This window comes from Polypterus senegalus, chromosome 6 (assembly GCF_016835505.1).
Source record: "Polypterus senegalus isolate Bchr_013 chromosome 6, ASM1683550v1, whole genome shotgun sequence".
Taxonomy (NCBI): domain Eukaryota; kingdom Metazoa; phylum Chordata; class Cladistia; order Polypteriformes; family Polypteridae; genus Polypterus; species Polypterus senegalus.
In genome coordinates this window covers 129,559,894-129,572,084 of record NC_053159.1, presented here as the reverse complement: position 1 = coordinate 129,572,084, position 12,191 = coordinate 129,559,894, and the positions used below count along the sequence as shown (strand labels likewise).

The following is a 12,191-nucleotide window of genomic DNA, read 5'->3' as shown; positions in this document are numbered from 1 at the left end:
CAGTTAGGAGACCCGGTTCGCTTCCTGGGTCCTCCCTGCATGGGGTTTGCATGTCCTCCCCGTGTCTGCGTGGGTTTCCTTCGGGCGCTCCAGTTTCCTCCCACAATCCAAAGACATGCAGGATTCTAAATTGGCCTTGGTGTGTGGGTGTGTTTGTGTGTGTCCTGTGGTGGGTTGGCAACCTGCCCAGGATTGGTTCCTGCCTTGTGCCATGTGTTGGCTGGGATTGGCTCCAGCAGACCCCCGTGACCCTGTATTCGGATTCAGCGGGTTAGAAAATGGATGGATGGAAGTAACTGTTACACTCTTTAAACCCAAACATAAGCTAAAATTGGCATTTTAATTTCAACAAACAAAAGAAATCAACACCTAACTAATTAAATATTTCATAATTAACATAAGTCAAGAAAATACAGAGGTACAAATGTATACCACTGAAACAAGTAAAACAAAACATTTCTTTGTAGCTCAGGAACTGATGTAAAATAGTATATAAAGCTTAGAAACAAGAAATGAAAACCATGATCAAACAGCCCTGTGGAACATAAAAAAAAAAAAAAATCACATAATGAAACTACAGAAAGGGTAATAGGTATCAAAATGAAACCTCCAAACAATGGTTAACTGACTACACGTGAAAAGCCATTGAAAAGAGAGCTGAGACGAAACAATCCCCTAAATCTACACGTCAAAAGCAAAATAAAACATTCATCTACAGTACACTTAAAGTACTAAAGAAGAGGGTAACAGCAGATAACGGATTTATTACTTAATGAAGCTTTTCCAAGTTCACCAAGTTAAAACTAAGTTGTAAATAAGGCAGGATGTATTGAGAAGGCAGCAGCTACAAGGAAATAAGAAATATTTACAAAGCCATTGAAAGTATTTGTCACATATGAAATTAGCAGCTACAGGCCACTGAGTCAACCGAAGCTAAATGATAGGTCAAACATTTTAAAACTGTTAACAGATCCCCACCTACCACTTCCTTGAAAGGCATAATAAACCTTCCATCACTACAAATTAAGATAAATCCTTCAAAACACAGAGGATGGAAGCTATTATGTCAGACAGAATAACAAATCCACAGGGCATCAACTGTATTCAATCTGAGATGCTCGAAGCTAAACTTGAACTTGTAAAAAAGGCACTGACTGATCTATTTGAACAAATTCTAAACTAAAGAAGTGAGGAACACCCATAATAATGAAACTCTTGGAAACTTTGACAAGTGGAGTGGAGAAACACTTATGAACAATTCTAAGGAAGGTCTTGTAAAGGTCTCTGTGACAGAATAAGTAGCGTCTTAGATACCAAACAACAAAAAGAACAAACAGAAAGGGTGTGGCTGGTGGTTTTATATCTTTTCATTACATATAATTAAACTATACAGAATGAAAAGCTCCACTACATATGATCTTTATTGACAAACTTTTACCAACCTACATTGAATCATAATTTCGTCATGCAATATCCTGAATATACTCATTACACTTATTACTTCTTCTACAAGGAATCTGAATGTAATTTTTTATAGGTTGGAATTGCCATTGACACCATAATATGATACAGTGGTGTGCAGATGTATTCAACCCCATTGAAAGTCATGATAACTTTCTGCATGACAAAAGATTTTCCCACACATATTTATCCATTCAGTATTTTTAATGTGAACTCTTATGATGTAACAATACATCTCCAAAATCAAAATAAACCATTTTCTGCAGATATTTAACTGGAGAAGGAAAAGTTAGAAGAAGTTAGTGTTTGCATAAGCATTGAAGCCCTACACATTAATACTTTGTCAAGAACCCTTTTGCTGCAATAACAGCCTCAATTCTTTTCGGGTAAGTATGTACCAATTTTGCATATTGTTCGGAATTTATAGAGATCCTGTAGGTTGGTGGAACGGCACCTTTGAACAGCAATTTTCAAATAGCGCCACAGATTCTCAATAGGGTTAAGCTTAGGGCTTTGACTTTGCCATTCCAAAACATTCACCTTTCTGTTTTTGAGCCATTCCAGTGTCAATTTGACCTTAAGATTAGGGTCATTATCATGCTGAGAGATGAATTTGCTCATGAGCTGTAAATTCGTAACAGACTGGAACACATTCTCCTGCAATATTGTGCAGTATTTGTGTCCATCTATTGCCGTTTCAACTCTGACAAGATTCCCAGTCCCAGCACATGAAAAGCATTTCTATGGCATGATGCTCCCACCACCACATTTCACTGTAGGTGTTGTGTTTCTTGAGGTATGGGCAGTGTTAGTTTTATGCAACACATCCTACTTTGAAGTCTAGCCAAAAGGTTCGATTTTGGGCTTATTTGACCTTAAAACCTTCTCCCACATCTTAACTGGGTTTCCTCATGCTATGTAGCAAATGTCATACATGCTTTTATGTGGACCTTCTTAAAGAAGGGCTTCTTTCTTGTTACCCATGCACCTTCACTCTAGTTTCAGCCGAAGAGCACTGCAAACTTTTTAGAAGAGACAGATGAATTTTTAGAGGACTCTCTCACCAGTCCACGTCTTGCTCTGATGTTTACTTTTGAGCGACGTCCTGTTCTTCTGCTGTGTTTAACCTTACACTTTCTGATGAATCCAACAGTGCTTAACAGGACATTCAAACTCTTCGATATTTTGCAGCCATTTCCGGCCTTGTGCATTTCAATAACTTTGTTTATAACATCAGCCAAATGCTCCTTTGTCTTCATTATTGCAGTGATTATATATACAACAAAGACTACGGCCCTTATAAAGGGTGTTTTTTATATCCAGACATATGAAGGACTCACAAGTAGTACCTAATTATGTTTAATTATGGTCAAATGGCTGCCATCTTGTGTCATTTGTATAAACCTGGAGCTTCTAGATCAAAGAGGTTTAAATATTTATGCAAACACTAACTTTTGAAGTTTTTCTTCTTCAGTTAGATATCTACAGAAAATAGTTTATTTTGACTTTGGAAATGTACTGTTTAGTATAAGAGTTAACATTAAAAATACTGAAAGTATAAATATTTCTACAAATCTTTTGTTATACAAAAAATCATGATGACTTTCAAGGAGATTGAATACTTTTGCACACCACTGTATCACGATATCTGGGTCATAATGTAATCATAAGGTTTTTGTTTTTACATTTATTGATATCTCATGTATTGTTACTGCAATTGGAGCTACATCGCAACTTGTACCCCTATTTTCATGTTACTAAAATTAAAGTTCAAACTGTAACCCTGGAGCAAAATTGTGTCAAATCTGTTACCTCTAATAAGATACATTTTTAAAAATTTTTATCACATTTTTTACATTTATTTTTTGAAAAACTAACTAAAATATCGGAATTGTCTACATGATGGAGAATATTCAATTAAAATACATGAAATGCATCCATACACTCGTCCTGCAATGGATTGGCACCCTGTCCAGGGTTTGTTCCTGCATTGCGCCCTGTGCCTGCTGGGATAGGTTCCAGCACCCCCGTGACCCTGGTCTAGATTAAGTGAGTTAGAAAATAACATCAATACACTGTCTAAAATTAGTTTTCAGTGATGCCATGTGAGATGAACTTTTATATTTGTAGTGCTGTGGGAGTTCTTCATTTTCCTATCACAATTCTTATAAATTGCATGTTTCATATCAAACTTCACTGTCATATGTGACAAAACAAAATTAATCCAGGTAGTCGATTAAAATGTGGATGCAGCATTTATGGTCAGACCCTCTGCAGTCATACTTATAGAGAATACCATAATTCCCTGTACACCACATGGAAGTAAAAGAGATGAGTACACAATCTAAGTGACTTATAAAATGAAAATGCTTTGTTACATAAAAACCAAAATTACACTTCTCATTAACACATTGATATCACAGTGAATAAACAATTTCACTATACTGACTTTTCCAGAAATCTAGTTGCTTCAGCCTAAACTTTATTTCCACCAAATGTTTCCCTCTTATCTTTAGAGTACACCAAACAATAATCAAAGGAATGCTACAGAAGCAAAGTTAATCATTTTCATACCTTAACATCAACAGAGGTACATTAACCTTGAGCATAATGAACATCAAATCCAGAGTATAAATGGTAACAACCACCTTAAGCAAAATTAGAAACTAATGGAAATCTAACCTAAACAGTTTAAAGACCAATGTGTACATCTATAACAAGAATACGAAGTTACCTAAACACCAAGTGGAAACAGAAGTCATTAAAAAATAAACAATTAAATTTTCTACACAGTATTTTACATGGAGGTGATCAGACTTAAGTACCAACTAAGGCGATGTTTAAAAAACACCCATACATTTGTTAACATACCTATCCAGTTCTGGTTCCTGGGGAGATTAAGAAACATAAAACTTTATTGAATTTTATGAGATATATTTAGTTAGTTTTTTTTTTTTAAACTGAAAATAATTTTGTTGACGAGCTGAAACATAAACCACAGAAAGATGAGGATATGGTGTGATTTCTGCTTCTGCCTTAATACATATTTTTATTCAATAATAATTTTGATAAATTACCAAGGATTTTGCATCCGGTTTGTATGTAGTGTGCTTGTATTAAGCTACAATGTACACCACAGCCCACACTAACGCTCTACACCTTGTACACCAGCTCCGAGAGTGCCAAATTTACTGCAGGTTTTTATTCCAACTAATATCATAATTAGAATTCAATCACTGTTGCTAAAATTAAATACACTATTTGGTTTACTTTTTGTTCACTCACTTATTAAATAACATAATTCACCATTGCTTATTTTACTCTTAAGCAGTGGTAATGTCTAATAATGGTAAATATAAATTTTATTTACAGTTTATAAACATTATATACACAGAACTTAGCTCAATGTTTTACACACAAAATGACAATATCATTTGCTATTAATACATTTAAAAGATGAAAACAGATATTAGTAAGAGGCTACTGAAATAACAAAAAAACAATAATAACGATGTAAATAAAAATACACATTATTTTCTTTTTAACCAGCCTAAAGCCAAGAATAAGATGTAAAAAATAAAAACAATGCTAACCATCTAATTGTGCAAATTTATGTGTTCATCTTAAAAAATCTGTTTATAAGAAGCAGCTTGAAATAAATGGAAGTGAAGAATGCTGATCTGCTCCAGTCCTCGAAACATTTTCCACAAAAGGAAAGGCTACAATTTTAAAAATGTCTGATGTAGTAGAATGAGAGCCTTAACAAGTAATGTAATTAAACTAATTGCAAGAATTAACTACTAAGCAAGAAACTGGTTAGAGCAAAAACTTACAGCAACAGCTGCTCAAAATGAACTGAATCTGCCACCATCATAAAGGACAAAGTCTTCTACACAACGGGACTGTCTCTTAAAAATGTAAGAAACATGCACTAAATAACCAGATATTAATCTCGGCCACAAGAAGACATATGAGTGATTCAAACTAACAGCTATAACTTTTATAAATGTCAAATACAGTATCTATCAATGATCCACAATGTAGATGTGAAACCAGAAGATAATAGTAAACTAGATTATCTCTATAAAAGGGACCTACTTTTATGCAATTATTAGTATGAAATCCTGGATGCAGCATTAGCAAGTCACCAAGGTGCACACATACAAGTACAAATTAAAAATACCCATCAACCAACATGTGACCACTCTGAGCAGTGAAATCTTCAGGAACACAGCATGATGACAGCATATACAGAATATAAGAATAAACGGTCACCATTAGGGAGCAGATCAGATGCCAATTTTTTTAAGCCATTTACCTCCTCTCTGTTTTTCTCAACCCACCCAATATTAATTTATTGATTAAATTCAGTTTGCTGAATGAAATTCACCTCACTTAAATGATACCACTGAAAATCTGGATCTTCCCACATGGGACATCCAATTAGTATGTCTGTGCTGTCCAATCAGCGCTTGAATATTCTGGCAAATTTTGGACATCCCAAAAATTAGAAGGATGCATAGGCGGAATCCAGTCCATGAAATAGACCAGTGGTGAAGGACGAAGCAAGAAAAAGGATTAACCCATCTGAAAAACTGGAGCTGAATTGTCAATACAGTATTCTATTTTCGCTGTTATGGTATTAGATCACACAGTTTTTTTTAATCACAAAACAAAAATAAGGGTAATGAAAGGAATGAAATCTGAGCACTTTTCATTGTTTAATGGATAACTGCTCCCTTCCGTACAAATTTTAACTTATTTTTTTAACGATTTTCCAGCTGAACAAGTTCCCTGCCTTTAGGCAAAATGTAAGCTTAAATATATACACAAAATGCAATTCATTGCACCATTTATGGAAAAAATGCATACATGGGAAAAATCCTTAAATAAAGTAAAGCTTATTTTTTGCACGATTTTCCTGCTGAACAAGTTAACTACCTTTAGGCAAATTAATGTTTAAATCTATATGCAAAACGCAATTCATTGTACCGTTTATGGAAAAAAAAATGCATAAAAGGGGAAACGATATTTTAGGTAATCTACATATTCCAAAAAAGCAAGAATGTAATCGTCATACACCGAAATCTCGCAGCAAGCAAAAAGACACATTGTCTCGGGGACGCGTTGCTACGGCAGCCCGAGGCTGGCAGAGCGGCCTCCCATCGAAAAAGCAGAGACGATAATTGTGCGAAAGTGAAGTGAACCTCGGCACGGAATCACATGAAGTGATCGCTAAAATCGTACAGTAACCACTAAAAATAAATGATTAAAAACAAAGAAGTACTAACAGGAAGTTGCTGCAGACAACCACCTGCTAAAATGTGGTTGCCGATTCCCGTATGAGGCCGTCTAAACTACCCGTTTGTTCCCTTTATTATGCGCTTATCTTAATTGTTAAAATTGAAGCGCATCATAAACCGATCAGCACGCATATGCGTCTTACAGAAAATACTGACAACTTTATGAATTGCAATAAAATATGCAAAACGACACGAGCATGCTCTGAATCTGTTAAAAAAATAATTAATTTATTTTTATATGTGTATCTTGTATGCCTTCTCTCAACAAAACTTCCATTCATTTCCTAAACCCTGGGTCGTTTTGAGCTACTGCCTCTCTAAACTGCATGTAGTTCAAGCTAATGATTAACCCTGGAAGTTGCACCAATCCATTACTACACACGCAAAAGGCTCCACTTTAGAGTTACCAAGTAGCCCATAACAAAAATGTGTCTTTAGAGTTTTGGAGTGGAGGAAAACACATTCAGACAGAAGAAGAAAACACACATAAAGGGAGCAGGTTGTAATTCCAAACTAGTAATTCTTCTTGTGCTTTAAGAGAGCACTGCAAACTTCTTTTCTGTCACAACAACCTTTCACACATTATTGTTGCAGTTGAAAGGAAATGAAGACTACAGAATAAGACACTAAAACATTTGTACACTTTGTTTCTCTAAGAAAGAAGACTCTCAAGGTCAACAAACTAATAAAAGTGGGTTCAGAGTACAATGTAAGCACTAAAGGTGTTTTAAAGGCTACCTAAATCCTGCCAGCATGGCTGTAGTTCCTTTTGCTTATTCAGTTACTGCTCTATACTAACATCTTTACATACTGTATATTACTTCGACATATGAAGCATCACATTGAGTCCACTTCTAAAAAGGTGTTTTAAATGAATGTGGTTCCTACAAACTTACAGAGACTAAGAAAGAAACCATCAAAGCAACAGTGTGCTTTACCTTTGATGAGTCTTGTGTGTAGTACTACCCCAAACCCCAAAAACAAGAAATTGTTTGAAATTAATTATTACACCTGTTACTTCTTTTAATACAGAGGATTGTGGTGATGACTAGTTTACAGCATTTGAAGTACTCATTTTCAGTTTTATCGGAAAACAAACTTTTAGGGCTTGATGCCAATTTCCTATGACTATTTACAACAGTCACAGAACAGGATGGAAGTGGAGGAAGATGAAATCTAAAGAAAGGGTCTCACTCTTGGGAATGCCTAATCACACGGAAAGCAGAGGAAGGGAATTTAGCCAATCAGCATGAATTTATATAATGGAAAATATGACAGTAGTTACTGTTGATGGACAGGATGTGAGAAAATGTGAGACAAAAAAAAATGTAATTTTGTATATTGTTATAATTTCACTAAACAGGATATTACTTGCTAAACTGGGAACTAAATATCTGTTTCTACACCTGATTAATTCTCTTTATTTAAACATCAACTGCCCCCCAGTCTAATGCAGTTTTGCACCCAGTGTTCCAAGGATTGGCTCTGACAACCAGACATATACTTCATTGGGTTAATTGGGTTTGAGAATGTCATGTTACTTCATGTTGTGATATTTCCTACTCCACTTAAAGTTCCCTTTGCTCCTCAGCCAGTAACAAATGCATTAAAAGCCAAATTAGATAGATAGATAGATAGATAGATAGATAGATAGATAGATAGATAGATAGATAGATAGATAGATAGATAGATAGATAGATAGATAGATAGATAGATAGATAGATAGATAGATAGATAGATAGATAGATAGATAGATAGATAGGATACTTTCATCTGTTTTGTAAACCTGCTTAGTCCATTAAAGAATCACAGGAAACCAAAACTAAACTAATACTAACATCCACACTAGGGGAAAGCCAGGACAATTTCAAAGTATTGATTAACATAGCATGCATAACTTTGGGCCGTGGAAAGAGTTCAAATTCCAAACAGACCATAACTAAGCTGGGAATTAAATCTGGGTCCCCTGAGCTATAAGGCTGCAACACTAATCAAAGTACTATGGGCCCACTCTTAAGTGTAATAATGCATCATTAATGTTCAAGATAATGTTTACTTTCTTGTCAGTCCCTTTCAAAAACAAAAAATGCAGATTCCAGGTGTAAATAAATAGGTTTTCTTCCATTCTTGGACAAAACCGTTTCTTAAAAATAGAAAATGATACTGCAGCATCCTCTAAAGTTACTGAGCAAATACAGGGCTTAGTCCACACCATTTGCTCACTGTCAGAGAGCAGCAGTGAGATGACAAGATGAGACTTATTTAATCTGGACAGAAAGATAAAAAAATGCCACAACCACATCCTCCCATTATTTTCTCACAATTATTTTTAACTACTGATGCATTTCTTTTTCATCTTGCATTATGGTCAAGCCTATCAAGAGTCACTAACAATAATTAGCTAGGAGACTAACCTTAATAAGTCTTAATGCCAGCACAATGTTTAAAAAGGTAATTTCATTTTTATTTTCCATTTATCTTTTATAATGCAACATCACAAGATACTTGGCAAAACAATACAAAATGGTATTAAATAAAGAAGAATTACCACCATGGTTTTAAATACAATTAAAATTTAAATCAGTACATTTAATATCACAGTTCACTCTTACAAATTACATTGATTGAAAATTAAGTGACTGGAGTGCTTACTGCAACTAGGTTGGTTGAAAAATTCAGAATGTTTAATATCATTGTTATGTGCCACAACTAAAATTAAATGCATGTCAACAGACTATAACATTAGTTGATACAATTGAGGACCAGGTACTGCAATCAAAGGAGGGAGTGCAATGAAATCAAGGATCCACTTTTCAAATGGATAGTGCAATGTAAAGGAAGGTGAGAGTTCAAGATCACATGTGTGGTCACAAAAACTTAAGAGTCAGTATTAGTAAAGAGTGAAAGAGGAGCAAAGTACAAGATATAGTTCAATAGCTAATGTCAAGAGATGGAACAAAGTGAGGACTCACTGTTGAGGCATGGAGAAGTTCTTCTCCTACCTGGCCCAGAATGCAAAAATAGTGATTGCCCATAATGACAATATAAGAAAAAGATGAAACAGAGCATCAAGGTTCATACAAGTATGGCAGGTAGCTGCTCAATATATAAAGAACATCCCGTATGTCTTTGTAAAGAAAAGAAACATGCTGGTATCATACCCAAGGGAAAATGGAGCATAATGCATATTCATAGTGATACAAATGTGTCCAAATTCACTGGTTAAAATAAAACACTCATTTATTGATTGATAGATACACAAAGAGTGACAACACACATGGCAACAACTATTGTCCACAAGAATCCTTGATACATTTTATAAAAAAAAAAACAGTTTTGTGTATTTAATCCTAACTAAACAGTCTCTGTATCATCATCTAGTATACAGACATACTAGATGGTACATGATAAAGGTAGCGATCAGGTATTCAAAGCTGCTCTGTTTTTAATGTTATGCTCTGGGGAAAAAACCTTTGTGGTCAAATAAATGTCAAAACTTTAAAAGGGGGTTCACTTTATTCAGCTCCTGTGGTTAGTTTTGTGAATTCAACTCTTATTCTCTGCTAATATTGTTTCACAGCATTTATGTTAATTTGGATTAAAAATTTCAAGAGTTCTCTCTTTCAACGGATACTTTTAAAATGAAACTGGTTAAAAATATCTAATGTACCTAAATATTGTGTACATTATAAATGGTTCACTTAACAAATTAGTGTGTCATTATAGTAAATGTGGCTACAAGTAAGCTTTACAGAAAAGACGGGAAGAGAAATGTAGACACCCACTCTACACAGAAGGCCAAAAATAATGACAACTCGTGATGCTGAAAGTGAGAGGGCCTGGAATAGAGCACTGGAATTCAGATAAATGCAAGGTGAGAATGATGCAAACTCAAGATGATGGCAAATGTGAAGACCCGAGAAGAAAACCCCAACGCTGAACAGTTTGAAAATTAGCAAAGCAGTAAAATACCTTGAAAACTGTGAGAATCAAAGTGAAAAAACACCAAAGCTCTACACGTACACTGGCAAAGTCTACATCCGGAGATACACGGAGTGCAGCATGCCAATCGTTATTAACCAAATTAACTTTTATAAAACGATTTTTAAAAGGAGCCACAATAAGATATCAGATACGAGTCTTACAGTTTACGCTCTGGTAGATTAATGTGATCGCAGGGGACAAACGATATGAAACAGAGCTGTGATTTTAGTCTTCAAACGTGTGGTTTCAAGCTCATCTCCTCTGCCATCAGACCATACTGATGACCAAGTTTAGGCATTACACTGAGTGCTTGCTGAAGAGCAACACTGCACTCTATAAGATTAAGAGATCGATACTGCATTTAAAATCAAGTCTGTACATCAGTAATTTGCCGGACCCACAATGCTTCGATTTGTGTAGAAACGGAAACGCTCTTCACGGAGCCAGCGCGGCTTTTACTATTGAAACGCTATTCTACCACTCCATCACTTCAGATTCTGATAACGAAATTATTTTAGTTGCTATCAGACATTTTATCACCAGACCAGGGTCTCGCAGTCAAGCGCCTGCGCAGTAAACCTAAGGCGGGACACTATTATGCAAAGTCCTTACAGACATACAAACCCTGAGAAATCCACCCAAAGATAAAAAAAAAATGGAAGAGGGAGTAAACATTAAGAAACCAGTCGTCTGGACTCACCGACACGCTGGGGCTTGAAGTGGCGCTGGGGGTAGGAGACCTCTGTACGGTGACTAACGCCATTTAGGAGCAGCGCGCTATAGCAGGCGCATCATCTTCGGCGACGAACCTCTCTGTCGCGCGGCTCACTTCCAGCTCATAGCCGGGAAGCGCAGGGTGTTAAATGCGCATGCGTGCACTGTTGAGCTGTCAACTTGGGTTTAACTCTTGCGAAGCCATTGTCCTTTATTTCCAAACCAGGAAAACTGCAGAATTGGTGAATTGGTGAAGCTGTACTTTGCAGTATATAATGCCTATCACGCAAGAGAATTTACTTTATAGTGCAAGTGGACATCAGATATGTCTGTAATATTTCCATCCTTTTCAAGAAATATAATCATAATTAGTTACAGTTGGGTTAATTCGCAACGTTAAAATGGCCCTGAATGAGAACGTTGAGGGCGTGAGTGCGGCTGGACCATTGCCGTTGCCAGCCAGGTTTTGTTCCTGCATTCCGTCAGATGCACCAGAATTACGTTTTGGACACTATTACCTTGAAAAAGACTAAACTGGTTAGCAAATGGATAGACTGACGCTAGCAATGTTCACAATTACGCCTGCGCATCGACGGAATCAGGAGACCCAAAAGATACTTTTCTTGGCTTAAATTTACAGTTACTTTTTCGTTTTATGATCAATGATTTCAAATATCTCACCAAGCACGTTTATTACATCTATTATTGTTAATGACATGGACCAGTACT

At 35.8% G+C, this 12,191-nt stretch overlaps 1 protein-coding gene across 1 annotated transcript in view; it reads right to left on the bottom strand.

Moving 5' to 3' along the window:
- The window catches only part of LOC120531608 (protein phosphatase Slingshot homolog 2-like), a 104,467-nt gene extending 92,879 nt beyond the window's left edge, over positions 1-11,588 (bottom strand). Inside the window, exon 1 of the mRNA XM_039757178.1 lies at positions 11,449-11,588. Within this exon, the coding sequence (XP_039613112.1) occupies positions 11,449-11,511 (63 nt within the window). The 5' untranslated portion in view covers positions 11,512-11,588. The remainder of the gene's footprint in view (positions 1-11,448) is intronic.
- Between the last annotated feature and the right edge of the window lie 603 nt (positions 11,589-12,191).